General features: G+C 48.1%; 1 protein-coding gene across 2 annotated transcripts in view; it reads left to right on the top strand.

Annotated features, from left to right (window-relative positions):
* LOC140428243 (dysbindin-like) overlaps positions 1–21,601 on the top strand; it is a 137,296-nt gene that overhangs the window by 59,687 nt on the left and 56,008 nt on the right. The window contains exon 1 of one of the 2 annotated variants that reach the window (XM_072514499.1): positions 1,659–1,686. The exons of the other annotated variant lie outside the window; for it this stretch is intronic. Coding sequence (XP_072370600.1) covers positions 1,674–1,686 — 13 coding nt within the window. The 5' untranslated portion in view covers positions 1,659–1,673. Of the gene's footprint in view, positions 1–1,658; positions 1,687–21,601 lie in introns of those variants that run through there. 2 annotated transcript variants of the gene reach the window in all.

A 21,601-nucleotide genomic window follows, 5' to 3' on the forward strand; every position in this document is an offset into this window, starting at 1 on the left:
AGACATCCGGTACAGCGCGACCTCCCTTGGTAGTTGTGGGAAGTAGTTCTCCACCATTTGAAGGTTCTGAATCTATTTTAGGATTCATTTCCACCATAAACTCAACCTTACACCCAATTTTTTGGTCGTCAACTATGTGTAATCTGTGTACACTACTGCGTCTATTTTTTCAGTCCCGTTTTATTTTAGTTTCGACTGGCATCCGATTGAATTAACACAGTCTATAAAAATGTCCTTTCTAGGGGTCGAAGCACTGCTTGATGCAGCTTTAAGATTTTTAATGGGTGAAAAAGATGTTTCTGACCCCAGTCTAGCTGTTTATCTTTGGGTCTTCCCTCCTTCTGGGCTCCCGTTAGCGATATGATCGTTCGTCTTCCGGCATCCTCCTATTCTCCCCGATTGTCTCCGACTCGTTCTGAAGGTTTCCGAACCTTTCCGATTTCGTCCGATTTCTTCTCAGCGCTCCTCCCCTTTTGCCGAACTACGCCAGTTGTAGAGATCTACCATGCGGATCTAGTGGCACTTGCGACACTAAAACTCAGTAGAAATTTGAGATAAAACTTCTCAGGTGCAAATAAGAATCGTTTATTGCCTCTATTTAATTACAATTGAGAGTCACTTAAATCTTATTCTCTAATAAGTCCGGCTAGCAAAATGGACTAAAAGAGAAGCAACTTGTACACAATTTAACTTTCAAAATAATACAGAAATGGTTTCTTGTTTACGGCAAAACAGCTTGCATTTACTTCAAGGGTTAGAGTGGAAAAGTGAAAGTATAGAGACAGCGAATAGATCAGATCAAAGTATAGGTGATTCCAGAAGAAAGATGGCCATACGGACCCTCACGGTTATACAAAATCATATCAGTCTTTGGCCATCTATCTACACCCCTATGTAATCCTAATTGGTTTGGGTTACAATCAAATGAGTTTGATTTGACAGTTAGCTGTCAAGCTTCAATATGCAACATTAGTTTTAAATGTTTCATGTTTGAATACTTGTGCATGTTATGGAATGCGATTCTGTGCTGTTATCGCGACCAGCTTAAACTGGTCTTCTGCTGACTTAGCTGTTATCCGTATTGTGAACAATGGTGCCTTCATATTACTATGGCGTTGCTATGGTGTTGCTATGTCCTTGATCTGATAAATGGTACCGCACAAGTATAGTGTCAAACTGTCTTGCAAATGTATTTGTTAGCTCAGTAAAAGTGCTGTTTTAATCTATAATGGAATTATGCTGTTTCATGCTGTTTTGTGTCTCTGTATGTTTTGAGATGGCCTGAGGTTATGAGTGAATTTTAAATGGGTATTTCAAGACTGGGGCTTAATATTTACGCTAAATAGCTATCTTTTACCGATCAGGTGTATTGGAAAATAGTCGGTTTCTACACTGGTCTTCAGAAAGTCTCTTCTTATTCTTCTGGACAATTAAAGAATGGAATCCTGCCAGTTGCCAGCAAAGCTACTGATATTAGACTTGAACTGGACATTCCACTTCATTGGAGTATTTGCTCCTGCACTGGACTTTTTCTGGCTCATTGTGTCCTGCACTGGCCTGTGCTGTGCTGCAGTCATATCATTGGCTGATTTCGCCAAACCGTTTCTCATCAGCCAGTTCCTATTTGCTCGCCTCAGGTCACACAGATCGCAATATTGACCATCTCTACCGTCATGCTGACAACAGGTAGGCCTGGATTTCAGCTTACGAATTGGTACAAGTTTGTTGTTATCATAAGTTAAAGAGCACTCCAGCAGTCTGTCAAGCAGTGATTTGGGATTTCTGTGCCTTGCATTGTGTGAGCTGAGGTTGGACCGGGTCAGGAGAGCAGCGACCTCAACTTTGAGCACGGGACTCAATGTCATTAGGAATGAGCCACCACGTCACCAGGACATGTGGGACCCCCGCAAAGAGGAAATGTGCGGGACCCCCAAAAATGTAAATCTGCCTCTAGGCGAAGGGTTCAGGGGCAGGAGGGAAGCCCCCCCCCCACCCCCTCCCCTCCCCCCCAGAGTTGGAAAGTGACACTGCACATGCTTTGGACAGGAAGGAGAAAGATATCTCCAACAACAGCCTCTTTTCAACTTTGTGCACCAATCCTTCCTCCCCTCACCAAACAATGACTGGCCATGGCAGATGCTTCCTCAACCCCACCCCCCTTCCCAACCTGTCTACCTATGCCTCCACCCCACTTTGCCCACATTCTGGGCCTCCTTTCCCCTCCCTGACTTGTACACCCCTGGACTCTCAGGAACCAGACTCTGGGCACTGCTTGTAGTCCCAGTCTTGTCCACTATAGCTTCTGGCACTGCTGGGACTCGAGAGCTGCTGGCCAATCAGATTGGATGGCAGCCCTCTGAGGTGGGACCTTCTTCTGAATGAGGGGTGGAATTCCCGCCTCCAGCCAGTTACTGCTGCTCAGAGGGTTAAATGGCTTCCAGGCGGCCCATTTCAGCACTGATGCATTCTCCACCATCACTTCAGGTGGCAGGGTGGGAAATTCCAAAATCCTAAAAAAATGCCCTGTTGTCACAATGTCTCAGTATTAATATTGGACAAAATAACACCGCCCATCATTGCATGAGTAGAATAATGGGCTCTGACAATGTAGCTGGTTTGTAGGAGGACCAGTACATTACAAAAGGGAACATGGGAGAGCAGCATTTTCAACATGTTGCGTTTATATAGTGCCTTCAAATTTAGTAAAGCGACCCAAACTGTTTCTCAGATGTGGCATCAAAGAAAATTTAACACTGAGTCACATATGGTGATATTGTGGCAGATGGTCAACACGTTAGTCAAAGAGATAAGTTTTAAGAAGTAATAAAAAGAGGAGAGCGTTAGGGAGGGAAATCCAGAGCTTGGGGCCCAAGGCAGCTAGCTGTAAGCAGGACTACCAGTGGTGGAGCAATTATTATCAGGATACAATGGAGGCCAGGATTACAAGTTTCTATATCTCTCTGAGGACTGTTGACGGGAGAAGATTGCAGAGATTGGAGGGGCAAGACTGTGGAAGGATTAGTCAACAATGAGAATTTTAAGACCTGTCCTGAAATTTGGACTCTGATATAAAACAGCTCCATAATCTGTTGATGTTTATGGAGAGAAATTCTAAAAGTGACTCGAGCATGTCTTTCACTGTGCTGAAAGGTTCAATGCCTACAAACATAAGTTAAAAATTAGAAGATTAAAAGTGAGAAGTGTATTGAGGGAATATGTTAAAATGTCATCAAGTTGTGAAATGAGTTACCCAAGAAGAACATTGACAACAGGTCAGTGACATGAAGCTGCTTTCACATTCCTGTATTGCCAAACTCCCTGTCAGCAGAATCACCAACATGGACTTATCAGGTCACTGATGTCAAGCGTTGATACCAGCCTCTTTAATTATTGGTTGTATTGGACTGAAAGGTTGGAAGAACATAGAACATAGAACAATACAGCGCAGTACAGGCCCTTCGGCCCACGATGTTGCACCGAAACAAAAGCCATCTAACCTACACTATGCCATTATCATCCATATGTTTATCCAATAAACTTTTAAATGCCCTCAATGTTGGCGAGTTCACTACTGTAGCAGGTAGGGCATTCCACGGCCTCACTACTCTTTGCGTAAAGAACCTACCTCTGACCTCTGTCCTATATCTATTACCCCTCAGTTTAAAGTTATGTCCCCTCGTGCCAGCCATTTCCATCCGCAGGAGAAGGCTCTCACTGTCCACCCTATCTAACCCCTGATCATTTTGTATGCCTCTATTAAGTCTCCTCTTAACCTTCTTCTCTCCAACGAAAACAACCTCAAGTCCATCAGCCTTTCCTCATAAGATTTTCCCTCCATACCAGGCAACATCCTGGTAAATCTCCTCTGCACCCGCTCCAAAGCCTCCACGTCCTTCCTATAATGCGGTGACCAGAACTGTACGCAATACTCCAAATGCGGCCGAACCAGAGTTCTGTACAGCTGCAACATGACCTCCTGACTCCGGAACTCAATCCCTCTACCAATAAAGGCCAACACTCCATAGGCCTTCTTCACAATCCTATCAACCTGGGTGGCAACTTTCAGGGATCTATGTACATGGACACCTAGATCTCTCTGCTCATCCACACTTTCAAGAACTTTACCATTAGCCAAATATTCCGCATTCCTGTTATTCCTTCCAAAGTGCATCACCTCACACTTCTCTACATTAAACTCCATTTGCCACCTCTCAGCCCAGCTCTGCAGCTTATCTATATCCCTCTGTAACCTGCTACATCCTTCCACACTATCGACAACACCACCGACTTTAGTATCGTCTGCAAATTTACTCACCCACCCTTCTGCGCCTTCCTCTAGGTCATTGATAAAAATGACAAACAGCAACGGCCCCAGAACAGATCCTTGTGGTACTCCACTTGTGACTGTACTCCATTCTGAACATTTCCCATCAACCACCACCCTCTGTCTTCTTTCAGCTAGCCAATTTCTGATCCACATCTCTAAATCACCCTCAATCCCCAGCCTCCGTATTTTCTGCAATAGCCTACCGTGGGGAACCTTATCAAACGCTTTGCTGAAATCCATATACACCACATCAACTGCTCTACCCTCATCTGCCTGTTCAGTCACCTTCTCAAAGATCTCAATAAGGTTTGTGAGGCATGACCTACCCTTCACAAAGCCATGCTGACTATCCCTGATCATATTATTCCTATCTGGATGATTATAAATCTTGTCTCTTATAATCCCGTCCAAGACTTTACCCACTACAGACGTGAGGCTCACCGGTCTAGTTGCCGGGGTTGTCTCTGCTCCCCTTTTTGAACACAGGGACCACATTTGCTGTCCTCCAGTCCTCTGGCACTATTCCTGTAGCCAATGATGACATAAAAATCAAAGCCAAAGGTCCAGCAATCTCTTCCCTGGCCTCCCAGAGAATCCTAGGATAAATCCCATCAGGTCCCGGGGACTTATCTATTTTCAGCCTGTCCAGAATTGCCAACACCTCTTCCCTACGTACCTCAATGCCACCTATTCTATTAGCCTGCGGCTCAGCATTCTCCTCCACAACATTATCTTTTTCCTGAGTGAATACTGACGAAAAATATTCATTTAGTATCTCGCCTATCTCTTCAGACTCCACACACAATTTCCCATCCCTGTCCTTGACTGGTCCTACTCTTTCCCTAGTCATTCGCTTATTCCTGACATACCTATAGAAAGCTTTTGGGTTTTCCTTGATCCTTCCTGCCAAATACTTCTCATGTCCCCTCCTTGCTCGTCTTAGCTCTCTCTTTAGATCCTTCCTCGCTACCTTGTAACTATCCATCGCCCCAACTGAAACTTCACACCTCATCTTCACATAGGCCTCCTTCTTCCTCTTAACAAGAGATTCCACTTTCTTGGTAAACCACGGTTCCCTCGCTCGACGCCTTCCTCCCTGCCTGACCGGTACATACTTATCAAGAACACGCAGTAGCTGATCCTTGAACAAGCCCCACTTATCCAGTGTGCCCAACACTTGCAGCCTACTTCTCCACCTTATCCCCCCCAAGTCACGTCTAATGGCATCATAATTGCCCTTCCCCCAGCTATAACTCTTGCCCTGCGGTGTATACTTATCCCTTTCCATCATTAACGTAAACGTCACCGAATTGTGGTCACTGTCCCCAAAGTGCTCTCCTACCTCCAAATCCAACACCTGGCCTGGTTCATTACCCAAAACCAAATCCAACGTGGCCTCGCCTCTTGTTGGCCTGTCAACATATTGTTTCAGGAAACCCTCCTGCACACACTGTACAAAAAACGACCCATCTATTGTACTCGAACTATATCTTTTCCGGTCAATATTTGGAAAGTTAAAGTCTCCCATAATAACTACCCTGTTACTTTCGCTCTTATCCAGAATCATCTTCGCCATCCTTTCCTCTACATCCCTAGAACTATTAGGAGGCCTATAAAAAACTCCCAACAGGGTGACCTCTCCTTTCCTGTTTCTAACTTCAGCCCATACTACCTCGGAAGAAGAGTCCCCATCTAGCATCCTCTCCGCCACCGTAATACTGCTCTTGACTAGCAGCGCCACACCTCCCACTCTTTTGCCTCCTTCTCGGAGCTTACTAAAACACCTAAACCCCGGAACCTGCAACATCCATTCCTGTCCCTGCTCTATCCATGTCTCCGAAATGGCCACAACATCGAAGTCCCAGGTACCAACCCATGCTGCCAGTTCCCCTACCTTGTTTCGTATACTCCTGGCATTGAAGTAGACACACTTCAAACCACCTACCTGAACACTGGCCCCCTCCTGCGACGTCAAATCTGTGCTCCTGACCTCTATACTCTCATTCTCCCTTACCCTAAAACTACAATCCAGGTTCCCATGCCCCTGCTGCATTAGTTTAAACCCCCCCAAAGAGCACTAACAAATCTCCCCCCCAGGATATTTGTGCCCCTCAGGTTCAGATGTAGACCATCCTGTCTGTAGAGGTCCCACCTTCCCCAGAAAGAGCCCCAGTTATCCAGAAATCTGAATCTCTCCCGCCTGCACCATCCCTGTAGCCACGTGTTTAAATGCTCTCTCTCCCTATTCCTCATCTCACTATCACGTGGCACGGGCAACAACCCAGAGATAACAACTCTGTTTGTTCTAGTTCTGAGCTTCCATCCTAGCTCCCTGAAAGCCTGCCTGACATCCTTGTCCCCTTTCCTACCTATGTCGTTAGTGCCAATGTGGACCACGACTTGGGGCTGCTCCCCCTCCCCCCTAAGGACCCGGAAAACACGATCCGAGACATCACGTACCCTTGCACCTGGGAGGCAACATACCAAACGTGAGTCTCTCACGCTCCCACAAAATCTCCTATCTGTGCCCCTGACTATAGAGTCCCCAATTACTAATGCTCTGCTCCCCTCCCCCCTTCCCTTCTGAGCAACAGGGACAGACTCCGTGCCAGAGGCCCGTACCCCATGGCTTACCTCTGGTAAGTCCCCCCCCCCCCCACAAGTATCCAAAGCGGTATACTTGTTTCTCAGGGGAACGACCGCAGGGGATCCCTGCACTGACTGCTTTTTCCCAGTCCCTCTTACAGTTACCCACCTATCTCCAATCTTTGGTGTAACTAATTCCCTGAAGCTGCTATCTATGACCCCTTCTGCCTCCCGAATGATCCGAAGTTCTTCCAACTCCAGCTCCAGTTCCCTAACTCGGTCTTGGAGGAGCTGGAGATGGCAGCACTTCCTGCAGATAAAATCAGCAGGGACACTAACTGCATCCCTCACCTCAATCATCCTGCAGGAGGAACATTGCACTCCCTTCCCTGCCATTCCTCTAACTTTCTACCAAGATCTGACTAACAACTAAATTAAATTTTTTATAAAAAATAATAATAATATAATAAAATATGGTACTTACCTCAGACCAATGGGTTTTATTATTAGGTTAGAGGAGGAGGGCGGGTGGGAGACACTACACGTGTAGTGTCTCGGGTTTCCTCTCCACCAGAATTTATTGGTGAGGGTCTTCCCAGACGTCCGCGGGTCGACTTCCTGTTCCCGCCTAAAACACTAATTTTAAAAAAAAATTCTCAGCTCCTGCTGAAATGGACTAACCAGCCAGCTCCACTCCCGCCGAAATCGACTGGCCTGCCCCTGCAAAGACAAGTGCTTTTAAAGGACAGACTTACCTCCCAGCAGCCACTTCCGCACTGCTCCCGCTGAAACTGACTCACCAGCTGATTCTCCCGCCGAAATCGACTGGCCTGCCCCTGCAAAGACAAGTGCTTTTAAAGGACAGACTTACCTCCCAGCAGCCACTTCCGCACTGCTCCCGCTGAAACTGACTCACCAGCTGATTCTCCCGCCGAAATCGACTGGCCTGCCCCTGCAAAGACAAGTGCTTTTAAAGGACAGACTTACCTCCCAGCAGCCACTTCCGCACTGCTCCCGCTGAAACTGACTCACCAGCTGATTCTCCCGCCGAAATCGACTGGCCTGCCCCTGCAAAGACAAGTGCTTTTAAAGGACAGACTTACCTCCCAGCAGCCACTTCCGCACTGCTCCCGCTGAAACTGACTCACCAGCTGATTCTCCCACCGAAATCGACTGGCCTGCCCCTGCAAAGACAAGTGCTTTTAAAGGACAGACTTACCTCCCAGCAGCCACTTCCGCACTGCTCCCGCTGAAACTGACTCACCAGCTGATTCTCCCGCCGAAATCGACTGGCCTGCCCCTGCAAAGACAAGTGCTTTTAAAGGACAGACTTACCTCCCAGCAGCCACTTCCGCACTGCTCCCGCTGAAACTGACTCACCAGCTGATTCTCCCGCCGAAATCGACGGGAAGCAGCCCAATGGGACATAGACAAATACAAAAAGAGCTATCACTGTCTCTCATAGGGAAAAACTGAGTAGATGGTGAAAAGGTGCAGATAACCTTGGATAAAGCATTCTGTCTTATTCCCAAAATGACCTCTTCACCTTACTCTGAAATTCTTTAATTTCCTTACAGCTTCTTGAACCCATAAATTAATAAACAAACCATTTTCAATCAATTGTCTCACTTAAAAGTGGCACGATTACCCACTGTAAAAAATCTTTAAAAGAAACTTCTCAATTCAAATAACATAACATTGCCACAGCTGATGATGAACTCCAGCCCTCAAGTGTGGCGGTGGACACTGCAAGATGGTTCTCCAGGGACCCCTGGGCACAGACATGCAATGACGAAAAGAGGCATGTTGTCAGAGACCCTCAACTGCCCGTTGGGCCTAGACCTGATAATGACCACATTGGCCAGGCCCAGGATTGAACCAACGAGGAGGTCACCAGACTTGCCTGGTCCCCTCTGCATCGAGTAGTCAAAGATCAAGACTATGGGATTAGTGGTTAGCACTGCTGCCTCATGCCGCTGAGGACCTTGGTTAATCCTGGCCGGGGTCACTGTCCGTGTGGAGCTTTCACATTCTCCCCGTGTCTGAGAGGATCTCACCCCCTCAACCCAAAAAGATGTGCAGAATACGTGAATTGCCCTTTAATTGGAAAAAAAATAATTGGGTACTCTAAATATAAAAAAAGAAAATTGAGAAGCAGCCCTTTTAGATATTGTAAGAAGTATTACAACACCAGGTTAAAGTCCAACAGGTTTGTTTTGAATCAGTAGCTTTCGGAGCGCAGCTCCTTCATCAGTTTCACCTGAGGAAGGAGCTGTGCTCCAAAAGCTAGTGATTCAAAACAAACCTGTTGGACTTTAATCTGGTGTTGTAAGACTTCTTACTGTGCTCATCCCAGTCCAACACCGGCATCTCCACATCATGGCTGCCTTTAGATATTGGAAGAGACACTATAACCTCATACACTCTTCCTGTGGATAAAGGGGAGCCTGAAGATTTGCAGAAGGCATTTGTAAAGGTGCCACATCAAAGGTTATTGTGGAAAATAGAATCATAGAATTTATAGTGCAGAAGGAGGCCATTCAGCCCATCGAGTCTGCACCATGTCTCTACGCTATCCCCGTAACGCAGTAACCCCCTTATAAAAGCTGATGACGTTGGAGGTAAAATATTAGCACGGATAGAAGATTGGTTGGCTGGCAAAAAATAGTATGCCTTTTACTGATTGATAGGATTTGACCAGTGGAGTCTCAGGGATCTGTGCTGGGGCCTCAACTCTTTACCAATTCCATCAGATTGGCGCTGTGGCTTAGATGGTTAAAGCACCTGTCTTGTAAACTGCCGATCTTGAGTTCGATCTCAGCGATGCCTTCATACCTATTGGTCAAAGCAACTAGCTTGAGAAGAAATGCTCCCATTTGTGGGCAGCACGGTAGCACAGTGTATAGCACTGTCGCTTCACAGCTCCAGGGTCCCAAGTTCATTTCCCGGCTTGGGTCACTGTCTGTGCGGCGTATGCACATTCTCCCCGTGTCTGCGTGAGTTTCCTCCGGGTGCTCCGGTTTCCTCCCACAAGTCCCGAAAGACGTGCTGTTACGTAATTTGGAGATTGTGAATTCTCCCTCTGTGTACCTGAACAGGCATCGGAATGTGGCGACTAGGGGATTTTCACAGTAACTTCATTGCAGTGTTAATGTAAGCCTACTTGTGACAATAAAGATTATTATTATATCAATGACTTTGATGAGTGGAGTGAAGTCATGGGAGTTAAGGTTGTAGATGGCACAAAGATAGAAACATAGAAAATAGGTGCAGGAGGAGGCCAGTCAGCCCTTCGAGCCCGTACTACCATTCAATATGATCATGCAAATTCAGTATCCCGCTCCCACTTTCACTCCATACCCCTGGAACCCTTTAGCTGCAAAGGCCACGTCCAGCTCCCTCTTGAATTTCGTAACAAACTGGGCCCAACAACTTTCTGTGGTAGAGAATTCCACAAGTTCACAACTCCCTGAGAGAAGAAATTCTTTGTTACCTCAGTTCTGAATGGCTTACACCTTATTCTTAGGCTGTGACCCCTAGTTCTGGACATCCACAACATCGGGAACATTCTTCCCGCATTTAGCCTGTCCAGTCCCATCAGGATTTTCTATGTTTCTATGAGATCCCCACTCATTCTTCTAAACTCCAGTGAGTATCAGCCCAGTCGATCCAGTCTTCCTTCATCCGTCAGTCCTGCCATCCCGGGAATTAGTCTGCTGAACCTTCACTGGACACCCTCAATAGAAAGAATGTCCTTCCTCAAACTAGGAGACCAAAACTGCACACAATACTCAAGGCGTGGCCTCACCAAGACCCTGTATAACTGCAGCAAGTCATCCCTTTAGCATGCCATTAGCTTTCCTCACCGCCTGCTGTACCTGCATGACAACCTTCAGTGACTGTTCCACCATCACACCCAGGTCTCGTTGCACTTCCCATTTTCCTAAACTGCCACCATTCAGATAAAAATCTGCCTTCCTGTTTTTGTCACCAAAGTGGATAATCTCACATTTACCCACATTATATTGTATTTGCCAAGTATTTGCCCACTCAGCCAGCCTGTCCAAGTCACCCTGCAGCCTCTTTGCATTCTCCTCACAGCACACACTGCCACCCAGCTTAGTGTCGTCTACAAATTTGGATATATTGCATGCAATTGCTTCGTCCAAATCACTCATGTATATTGTGAACAGCTGGGGTCCCAGCACTGAACCCTGCGGTACCCCATTAGTCACTGTCTGCCACTCTGAAAAAAACCTGTTTATTCCCACTCTCTGCTTCCTGTCTGCCAACCATTTCTCTATCCACGTCAATACATTACCCCCAATATCATGAGCTTTCATTTTGCTAACTAATCTCTTGTGTAAGACCTTTTGAAAGTCCAGATACACAATATCCACTAGTTCACCCTTGCCCACTCTACTGGTCACATCCTCAAAATTCCAGAAGGTTTATCAAGCATGATTTCCCTTTAGTGAATCCATGCTGACTGTGACCGATTCTGTCCCACTTTCCAAATGCTCAGTTATTTCATCCTTAATAATTGACTCCAACATTTTCCCCACCACCAATGTCAGGCTAACCGGTCGATAATTCCCTGTTTTCTCTCTCCGTCCTTTTTTAAAAAGTGGGGTTACATTAGCTATCCTCTAATCCATCAGAACTCTTCCAGAGTCTGTAGAATGCTGAAAAATGATCACCAATGCGTCTACTATTTCTAGGGCCGCTTCCTTAAATGCTCTGGGATGCAGAGTCTCAGGCCCCAGGGAATTATCGGGTTTTAATCCCATCAATTTCCCCAATACAATTTCCTGACTAATAAGGACTTTCTTCAGTTTCTCCTTCCCTCTGTCCCCTAGTATTTCCAGAAGGTTATTTGTGTCCTCCTTACTGAAGACAGATCCAAAGTATTTGTTCAACTGGTCTGCCAACTCTTTGTTGCCCATTATGAATTCATCTGGTTCTAACTGTAAGGGACTTACATTTGTCTTCACCAGTCTTTTTCTCTTCACATATCTATTGAAGCTTTTGCAGTCAGTTTTTATATTTTCTGCAAGCTTACTCTTGTATTTTATTTTCCCATTCCGGATTAAACCCTTTGTCCTCCTCTGCTGAGTTTTGAATTTCTCCCAGTTCTCAGGCTTGCTGCTTTTTCTGACCAATTTATCCTCTTAGGCTTTAACACTATCCCAGATTTCCCTTGTTAGCCATGGTTGAGCCACTTACCCATCTTACTCTTGTGCCAGACAGAGATGTACAATATTTGAAGTTCATCCATGTGTTCTTTAAATGTCTACCATTGCCTGTCCACTGTCAACCCCTTAAGTATCCTTTGCCAATGGTTAGCATTGCTGCCTATGGCGCTGAGCGCCCGGGTTTGAATCCCGATCCTGGATCACTGTCCGTGTGGAGTTTGCACATTCTCCCCGTGTCTGCGTGGGTCTCACCCCTACGACCCAAAGATGTGCAGGTCAGGTGGACTGGTCAGATTAATTTGCCCCTTAATTCGAAAAATAAATAATTGGGTACTCTAAATTTATAAAAATTAAAAAAGTATCCTTTTGCAAGCTTATCCTAGCCAATAGGTAGGAAAGTATGTTGTAAATAAGACATAGAACAAAGAACAAAGAAAAGTACAGCACAGGAACAGGCCCTTCTGCCCTCCAAACCTGCGCCGACCATGCTGCCCGTCTTAACTAAAATCTTCTGCACTTCCGGGGTCCGTATCCTTCTATTCCCATCCAATTCATATATTTGTCAAGATGCCCCTTAAATGTCACTATCGTCCCTGCTTCCACCACCTCCTCTGGCAGCGAGTTCCAGGCACCCACTACCCTCTGTGTAAAAAACACTTACCTCGTACATCTGTAAACCTTGCCCCTCGCACCTTAAACCTATGCTCCCTAGTAATTGACCCCTCTACCCCGGGGAAAAGTCTCTGACTATCCACTCTGTCTATGCCCCTCATAATTTTGTAGACCTCTATCAGGTCGCCCCTCAACCTCCGTCGTTCCAGAGAGAACAAACCAAGTTTATTCAACCTCTCCTTGTAGCTAATGCCCTCCATACCAGGCAACATCCTGGTAAATCTCTTCTGCACCCTCTCTATAGCCTCCACATCCTTCTGGTAGTGTGGCGACCAGAATTGAACACTATACTCCAAGTGTGGCCTAACTAAGGTTCTATACAGCTGCAACATGACTTGCCAATTCTTATACTCAATGCCCCGGCAAGCATGCCGTATGCCTTCTTGACTACCTTCTCCATTGCCCCTTTCAGTGACCTGTGGACCTGTACACCTAGATCTCTCTGACTTTCAATACTCTTGAGGGTTCTACCATTCACTGTATATTCCCTACCTGCATTAGACCTTCCAAAATGCATTACCTCACATTTGTCCAGATTAAACTCCATCTGCCATCTCGCCGCCCAAGTCTCCAAACGATCTAAATCCTGCTGTATCCTCGGACAGTCCTCATCGCTATCCGCAATTCCACCAACCTTTGTGTTGTCCGCAAACTTATAATCAGACCGGTTACATTTTCCTCCAAATCATTTATATATACTACGAACAGCAAAGGTCCCAGCACTGATCCCTGCGGAACACCACTAGTCACAGCCCTCCAATCAGAAAAGCATCCTTCCATTGCTACTCTCTGCCTTCTATGACCTAGCCAGTTCCGTATCCATCTTGCCAGCTCACCTCTGATCCCGTGTGACTTCACCTTTTATACCAGTCTGCCATGAGGGACCTGGTCAAAGGACTTACTGAAGTCCATATAGGTAACATCCACTGCCCTACCTGCATCAATCATCTTTTTGACCTCCTCGATAAACTCGATCAAGTTAGTGAGACACGACCTCCCATTCACAAAACCGTGCTGCCTCTCGCTAATACGTATGGAAGTTGCAGACATATACAGATAGATTGAGTCCATTCCAAGTCATAGAATCATAGAATTTACAGCGCAGAAGGAAGCCATCCGGCCCACAGAGTCTGCATCAGCCCTTGGAAAGAGAACCCTACTTAAGCGCAGGTTTGCATCCTATCCCCGTAACCCAGTAACCTGATCTAACCATTTGGACACTAAGGGGCAATTTAGCATGGCCAATCCACCTAACCTGCACATCTTTGGACTGTGGGAGGAAACCAGTGCACCCGGAGGAAATCCACGCAGACGGGGGGAGAAAGTGCAAACTCCACACAGACAGTCACAGGAGGCCGGAATTGAACCTGGGACACTGATGCTGTAATACAGCAGTGATAACCACTGTGCCACCGTGCTGCCCATTCTTCTCCTATATCTCATGGTGCACTAAGGCAGACTTTCATCCGTTTCCATTGCCAGTAATTTCTGGAACAGGTCACTCACTAGTCTGTCACCAGGGGCTTACAGCTTGAGGGGTGCCAGTCCACATCAAATGTGGCTGACCAGGAGTTTCTCCTGTCGTGATGACAGCTTCGCATCCTTTTTTAGCAGAATCTTATACTGATATGGCAATGTGCCCATACCATGAAATACATCAGAGTATTCACTGAGTAACTGTTAAATGTCACCTTCTATTTTTGATGTCTCATTTATGTGCATGAAGATTCTTTGAATTAACTGCAACTCCTTGCATGCCTGAGCACCTGAGCCCAGAAGTGTGCCAGCACCTCTAAGAGAGAGATTGAAAGCTGAACTACTGAGATTGCAGTCTCAGGGTATCATATCCAAGGTCACGCAAACGACTGATTGGGTCAGATCCTTGGTTTGTGTAAAAAAACCATCAGGAGGTATCAGAATTTGCATGGATCCCAAAGATCTTCATTAAAAACATACGTAGGGAACATTATCCTATTCCCAAAAGAGAAGAAATTACGTCTGAAATGTCGAATGCGTGAATTTTCACAAAGTTGAACGCATCACAAGATTTTTGGTAGATGCAGCTTGACTCCAGCAAGCTCCTCTGTACGCCTTTTGGAAGGTACTGCTTTAATAGAATGCCTTTCGGGATCATCTCTGCCTCAGAGATTTTTCACAGAATTAATGAGCAAATGACTGAAAACATAGCTGGTGTTCCGCGTTTACATGGACGACATCATTATATGGTCTACCACTGAGGAAGAGCATATTGCTAGGCTAAGGAAAGTATTCAAATGCATACATCAGTATGGTTTAAAATCAAACCAATCTAAATGCACATTTGCTACCTCAACGTTAACATTTCTAGGTGATACCATCTCAGCCAAAGGTATCAGACCGGATGAAGAAAAGATAGAAGCAATATAGAAAATGCAGCAGCCAAAAGACAAGAAAGCTGTACCAAGGTTTCTTGGTTTTGTAAATTTCCTCGGGAAATTAATCTCCAACTTATTTTCAAGAACTGTTGCTCTACGAAACTTGATTAAGAAAAACAATGATTTTGAGTGGATTCCACGTCAAAATGCAGAATGGCTGGACCTCAAACAACAATTAATACAAGCTCCAAGCTTACATTTATGCGATCCAACTACGCCCACAAAAATCTCGACAGATGCAAGTCAAGATGGCATAGATGCAGTCTTACTCCAGCAAAACGACCAGACCAATTGGATACGGCCTGCATACGCATCGAGAGCCATGACAGTCACAGAGTCCAGATATGAAAAAATAGAAAAAGAATGCTTATGACTCATAACTGGCTTCTCTAAATTTGATGATTATGTGTATGGTCTACCTAAATTCACAGTTGAAACTGACCATCGACCTCTGGTAAATATCATCAAACAAAATCTCAATGATATGACTCCAAGATTACAGAGAATGATGATGAAGTTAAGGAGATATGATTTTATTTTAATGTATACTCCTGGTAAAGATCTAGTAATTGCAGATACACTTTTGAGATCTGTAAACACAGAAAACCTACTGTTGGAATCAATCAATGATGTAGAAGCTCACTTGCAGTTATATAGAGAAACACCTCCTACATCAGATTAAAAGCTGAAGCAGATACGTGAAGAACAGAAGGACGTAACCTTGCGTCGAGTGATCAATCATTTACAGCAATGTTTTTCAAACTTTTTTTCCGGGGACCCATTTTTACCATTTCTTTAGTTAGTGTGTGTAGGACAGCAAGAGTGAAGACATGGCCAGATCAGAGTGTCATAATCCAATCTTAGTTATTTGTTTTACTCGTCAAAGTATTAAAGTGAAAGCACTCACAAGCATGTTATCTTACTACTCAATATATGATTTGTCATCATCTGGAAGACTTCAACTGTTTGTCATCAGAATTCAATACAACTCGGCAAGACAAATGAGTAATAATTCTGTAATATAACATCTTCCACTCTTAAAGCCAGCCATTGGCATGTTTTGGAAGGGTTTGAAGGTTGACACACTCAACCTGCTTGGCCATGTTATGGATGCACCTTCCTTGGCCCTCAAGTCCTCAAATTCGGAGCTTCTGGGACACCACCCACTGCACCACAAGACCTCCTCGATAGATTGAATGAGTGGCCCAAAATCTGGCAGATGAAGTTTAATGTGGGGAAATGTGAAGTTGTTCACTTTGGCAGGAAGAATAAAAACGCGCAATGTAACTTAAATGGCTAATGAATGCAGAGGTGTAGAGGGATCTAGGTGTTCTAGTGCATGAGTCACAAGGAATGTAATATATCAGTACGGCACATGATCAAGAAGGCTAATAGAATGTCATCCTTTATTACACGAGGAATTAAACATAAAAGTAAGGATGCTATGTTTCAGTTATACAGGGCATTGCTGAGAACACATCTCGAATACTTGTGCAGTTTTGGCCTCCTTACTTTTTAAAAAAAATAATTTTTATTAAAGGTTTTCATAAAATATCAATAACAAAATGAGAAAGAAAAAAGAACCCAACAAGGTTAAGTACAAAACACAATCTAAAAAAGCAACCCCCCAAACCCCTTCCCCCCCCCCCCCTGTACCTAAATAATAAATTAACATTAACACCCCGACTTAAGACAACAGGTGTATACACCCCCTCAGACCCTCCAGTGTAAATAACATAAACAAAAATAAAGTAATCCCCCCCCCCCAAGCTGCTGCTGCTGACCAATGTCTATCGTTCTGCCAGAAAGTCTAAGAACGGTTGCCACTGCCTAAAGAACCCTTGTACTGACCCTCTCGAGGCGAATTTCACCCTCTCCAATTTAATGAACCCTGTCATATCGCTGATCCAGGATTCCACGCTTGGGGGCCTCGTATCTTTCCACTGAAGGAGAATCCTTCGCCGGGCTACCAGGGACGCAAAGGCCAGAATTCCGGCCTCTTTCGCCTCCTGCACTCCCGGCTCCTCTGCCACCCCAAATATTGCGAGCCCCCAGCCCGGTTTGACCCTGGATCCTACCACCCTCGACACCGTCCTCGCTAGGCCCTTCCAAAATTCCTCCAGTGCTGGGCATGCCCAGAACATATGGGTGTGATTTGCTGGGCTCCCTGAGCACCTAACACACCTGTCCTCACCCCCAAAGAACCGGCTCATCCTTGTCCCGGTCATGTGTGCCCTGTGCAGCACCTTAAACTGTATGAGGCTGAGCCTCGCGCATGAAGAGGAAGAGTTCACCCTCCCTAGGGCATCTGCCCACGTCCCCTCTTCGATCTCCTCTTCCAACTCCTCCTCCAACTTACCTTTCAACTCCACCACCGAGGCCTCCTCCTCCTCCTGCATCACCTGGTAAGTTTCCGAGATCATCCCCACTCCCACCCACCCCCCCCCGAGAGCACCCTGTCCTGTACTGTGTGTGGCAGTAGCCGTGGGAATTCCACCACCTGCCGTCTGGCAAACGCCCTTACCTGTAAGTACCTGAAGGTGTTCCCTGGGGGGAGCCCGTACTTCTCCTCCAGCTCACCCAAGCTCGCGAACTTCCCGTCCACAAACAGGTCCCCCAACTTTCGTATGACTGCCCTGTGCCACCCCGGAAACCCTCCACCTGTTCTTCCTGGGGCGAACCGGTGGTTCCCCCGTAATGGGGTCCACGCCGAGGCCCTAACTTCCCCCCTATGCCGCCTCCACTGCCCCAAACTTTGAGGACCGCCACCACCACCGGGCTCGTGGTATACCTCCTTGGAGGGAGCGGCAGCGGCGCCGTTGCCAGCACCCCCAGACTCGTACCCACACAGGACGCCGTCTCCAGCCTCTTCCATGCAGCCCCCTCCCCCTCCATCACCTACTTGCGCACCATTGTCGCATTGGCGGCCCAGTAGTACCCACAGAGGTTGGGCAGCACCAGCCCCCCCCTATCTCTACTCCGCTCCAGGAACACCCTTCTCACCCTCTGAGTCCCTCGCGCCCACACAAACCCCATTATACTCCTGTTAACCCGCCTGAAAAAGCCTTCGGGATAAACACGGGGAGGCACTGGAACAGGAACAAAAACCTTGGGAGCACCGTCATTTTGATTGACTGCACCCTACCCGCCAGGGACAGTGGCAACGCGTCCCACCTCTTGAACTCCTCCTCCATTTGCTCCACCAGCCTTGTAAAGTTAAGCCTATGCAGGGTCCCCCAGCTCCTGGCCACCTGGACCCCCAAATATCTGAAACTCCTCTCCGCCCTTTTTAGTGGGAGCTCGCCAATCCCCCTCTCCTGGTCCCCTAGCTGAACTACGAACAGCTCGCTCTTCCCCGAATTCCCTAAGCATCCTCATTACCTCTGGCATTCCTCCCACCGGGTCCGCCACATACAGCAGCAGGTCGTCCGTATAAAGCGACACCCTATGCTCCTCCCCACCCCGCACCAACCCCCTCCAGTTCCTCGACTCTCTCAGTGCCATAGCCAGGGGTTCAATCGCCAGTGCGAAGAGCAGGGGGGACCCCTGTCTCGTCCCTCGGTGCAACCGAAAGTACTCGGACCTCCTCCTATTTGTGGCCACACTCGCCATCGGGACCTCATACAACAGCCTAACCCACCTGACAAACCCCTCCCCAAACCCGAACCTCTTCAGCACCTCCCACAGGTACCCCCACTCTACCCTATCGAAGGCTTTCTCAGCGTCCATCGCCACCACTATCTCCGCCTCCCCCTCCCTCGCCGGCATCATGATAACGTTCAAAAGCCTCCGCACATTCGCGTTCAACTGTCTCCCCTTCACAAACCCCATCTGGTCTTCATGGATGATCTGCGGCATACAATCCTCAATCCTCGTGGCTAAGACCTTCGCCAGCACCTTGGCATCTACATTTAGCAAGAAAATCGGTCTGTAAGACCCACATTGCAGGGGATCTTTGTCCCGCTTCAGGATCAAGGAGATCAGTGCCCGGGATATCGTCGGGGGTAAAGCCCCCTCCTCCCCTGCCTCATTGAAGGTCCTAACTAACAGCGGGCCCAACAGGTCCATATATTTTTTATAGAACTCGACCGGGAAACTGTCCGGCCCCGGTGCCTTCCCCGCCTGCATGCTTCCTATCCCTTTGATCAGCTCCTCCAGCCCAATCGGGGCCCCCAGTCCTGCCACCAGTCCCTCTTCCACCTTTGGAAACCTCAATTGGTCCAGGAAACGGCCCATCCCTCCCTCCTCCCGTGGGGGCTCGGATCAGTACAATTCCTCGTAGAAGTCCCTGAAGACCCCATTGATGCCAACCCCACTCCGCACCATGCTCCCTCCCCTGTCCTTAACTCCCCCGATCTCCCTAGCTGCGTCCCGCTTCCAAAGCTGATGCGCCAGCATCCGGCTTGCCTTTTCCCCATACTCGTAGACCGCCCCCTGGGCCTTCCTCCACTGCACCTCCGCCTTCCTGGTGGTCACCAGGTTGAATTCGGCCTGGAGGCTGCGCCTCTTCCTCAACAATCCTTCCTCAGGTTCTTCCGCATACCTCCTGTCTACCCTCACCATCTCCCCCACCAGCCTCTCCCTCTCCCTCCGCTCCTTGTGGGCCCTGATGGAGATCAGCTCTCCCCTCACCACCGCCTTCAGTGCCTCCAATACCATCCCCACTCGGACCTCCCCGTTGTCGTTGGTCGCCAAGTACCTCTCTATACTTCCTCGGACCCGCTCGCTCACCTCCTCGTCCGCCAACAGCCCCACCTCCAAGCGCCACAGCGGGCGCTGGTCCCTCTCCTCCCCCATCTCCAAGTCCACCCAATGCGGGGCGTGGTCCGAAATGGCTATTGCCGAATACTCTGTATCCTCTACTCTCGCTATCAGCGCCCTACTCAAAATGAAAAAGTCGATTCGAGAATAAGCCTTAAGGACATGTGAGAAGAATGAAAATTCCCTAGCCCCCGGCCTTGCAAATCTCCAAGGGTCCACCCCTCCCATTTGGTCCATAAATCCCCTCAACACTCTAGCTGCCGCCGGCTTCCTACCCGTCCTAGACCTGGAGCGATCCAGTGCAGGATCCAAAGCCGTGTTAAAGTCTCCCCCCATTATCAGGCCCCCCACTTCCAAGTCTGGGATCCGACCCAACATACGCCGCATAAAACCCGCATCGTCCCAGTTCGGAGCATACACATTGACCAGTACCACCCTCGCTCCCTGCAACTTACCACTTACCATTATGTACCTACCGCCATTATCTGCCACAATGCTAGACTCCTCGAATAACACCTTCTTTCCCACCAAGATCGCCACCCCTCGATTTTTGGCATCTAGCCCCGAGTGGAACACCTGACCTACCCACCCTTTCCTCAGTCTTACCTGGTCTGCCACCTTCAGGTGTGTCTCCTGGAGCATAACCACATCCGCCTTGAGCCCCTTCAGGTGCGTGAACACGCGGGCCCGCTTAACCGGCCAATTCAGTCCCCTTACATTGCAGGTTATCAGCCGGATCAGGGGGCTACCCGCCCCCCCTCCCCCGCCGACTAGCCATGACCCCTCCTCGGCCAGCCACGCGCCCGCACCCCACACCCGGCCCTTTCCCCACAGCGGCATACCCCTGTCTCGACCCCCCACTCGCTCCAGCTCCTCCTTGATCTTAGCAGCAACAACTTGATTCCCCGCCCCCCCCCCACTCCCCGGCTAGGACCCATCCTAGCTGGTTTACTCCCCCCATTGCACTTCCGCAAGTCAGCTGACTCCTGCTGACCCCGGCCACTCCCACCTCCCCTTCGACTCCTCCAATTGTGTGGCACACCCTCCTCTCCCACTCCCCATCCACAGGTTCTCCCCGTCCCCCTCCGTTCTAAGCATGGGAAACAATCCTCGCTTCCCCGCCCCGGTCCCGCCCCCCCCAGTCTTCGGCGCGGGAAGAAATCCCGCGCTCTCCACCTACCAGGCCCCGCCACCAACCAAAACAGTGCCCAACCCGCCCCATCCACCCTCCCCACCCCGAAAGAGAAAAACAGAGAAAAAGAAACCCAAAACAATGCAAAGACCCCCCCCCCGAACCAAAAATAGGCATAACATATCCACCGCAGTCCCCAATCGCCCATCCCGACCCTCAATCTGTGTCCAACTTCTCGGCCTGAACAAAGGCCCACGCCTCCTCCGGAGACTCAAAATAATGGTGCCGGTCCTTGTAGGTAACCCACAGTCGCGCCGGCTGCAACGTGCCAAACTTCACCCCCTTCCTGTGCAGCACCGCCTTCGCTCGATTGTACCCGGCCCTCCTCTTCTCCACCTCCGCACTCCAGTCCTGATATATCCGAACCTCCGCGTTCTCCCACCTGCTGCTCCTCTCCTTCTTGGCCCACCTGAGCACACACTCCCGATCGACGAACCGATGGAACCACACCAGC

The sequence above is a fragment of the Scyliorhinus torazame genome, chromosome 8, assembly GCF_047496885.1.
Source record: "Scyliorhinus torazame isolate Kashiwa2021f chromosome 8, sScyTor2.1, whole genome shotgun sequence".
NCBI lineage: Eukaryota > Metazoa > Chordata > Chondrichthyes > Carcharhiniformes > Scyliorhinidae > Scyliorhinus > Scyliorhinus torazame.